This window comes from Takifugu rubripes, chromosome 12 (assembly GCF_901000725.2).
Source record: "Takifugu rubripes chromosome 12, fTakRub1.2, whole genome shotgun sequence".
NCBI classification, from domain to species: Eukaryota; Metazoa; Chordata; class Actinopteri; order Tetraodontiformes; family Tetraodontidae; genus Takifugu; species Takifugu rubripes.
This window is the reverse complement of record NC_042296.1, coordinates 9,090,521-9,091,167: the sequence shown is the minus strand read 5'-3', so window position 1 is coordinate 9,091,167 and position 647 is coordinate 9,090,521. Positions and strand designations below refer to the sequence as shown.

At 43.6% G+C, this 647-nt stretch overlaps 1 protein-coding gene across 1 annotated transcript in view; it reads right to left on the bottom strand.

Moving 5' to 3' along the window:
* LOC115251841 (uncharacterized protein DDB_G0271670-like) overlaps positions 1-250 on the bottom strand; it is a gene marked incomplete at its 3' end in the record, with an annotated part of 948 nt that extends 698 nt beyond the window's left edge. Inside the window, exon 1 of the mRNA XM_029845512.1 lies at positions 1-250. This exon is cut by the window's left edge and continues 698 nt beyond it. Within this exon, the coding sequence (XP_029701372.1) occupies positions 1-250 (250 nt within the window).
* Positions 251-647: the final 397 nt, after the last annotated feature.

Below are 647 nucleotides of genomic sequence, written 5' to 3'. Positions count from 1 at the left end.
TGCTGCTACTACTACTACTACTAGTTGTACTACTACTACTACTACTACTGCTACTACTACTAGTTGTACTACTACTACTACTACTACTAGTAGTAGTTGTACTACTACTACTACTAGTTGTACTACTACTACTACTACTACTGCTACTACTACTACTACTTTTACTGCTACTACTACTACTACTACTGCTACTACTACTACTAGTACTACTACTACTACTGTGTGACTGTTCTTCAGGCAGCGGCTTCATCTTGATCTGCTGTGTTTGTGGCTCGTCTCCCTCCTCATTAGAGGTGATTAATCATGGGGTCGAACTGACTCTGGGCATTTGTTCTCGTTCCTTTAGTACAGTTTTTCCTCACAGGGTAAAACATATTCCTCTTTTGCAGGGTTCAAATCAATAGAGAAGATTAAAGGCATTGACAAATTTCTCAGGTGTGACGGTGCGACAGGTTTCTAATTAGGCTCCGGACCAGCGCCGCGTTCGTCCCAAATTTCCTTCAAATTGAAAGTGCAAAACAAGAGGAGTTAAAAAGCGAACGCGACGCCAGCCGGAGCAAAACAAACATGTCTTCCCGTCCCTGTGATAACCAGGACAGACAAACTCGATGGTGGAGAAGATTGTGCCGGCTCTGTTCGAGCCCGCT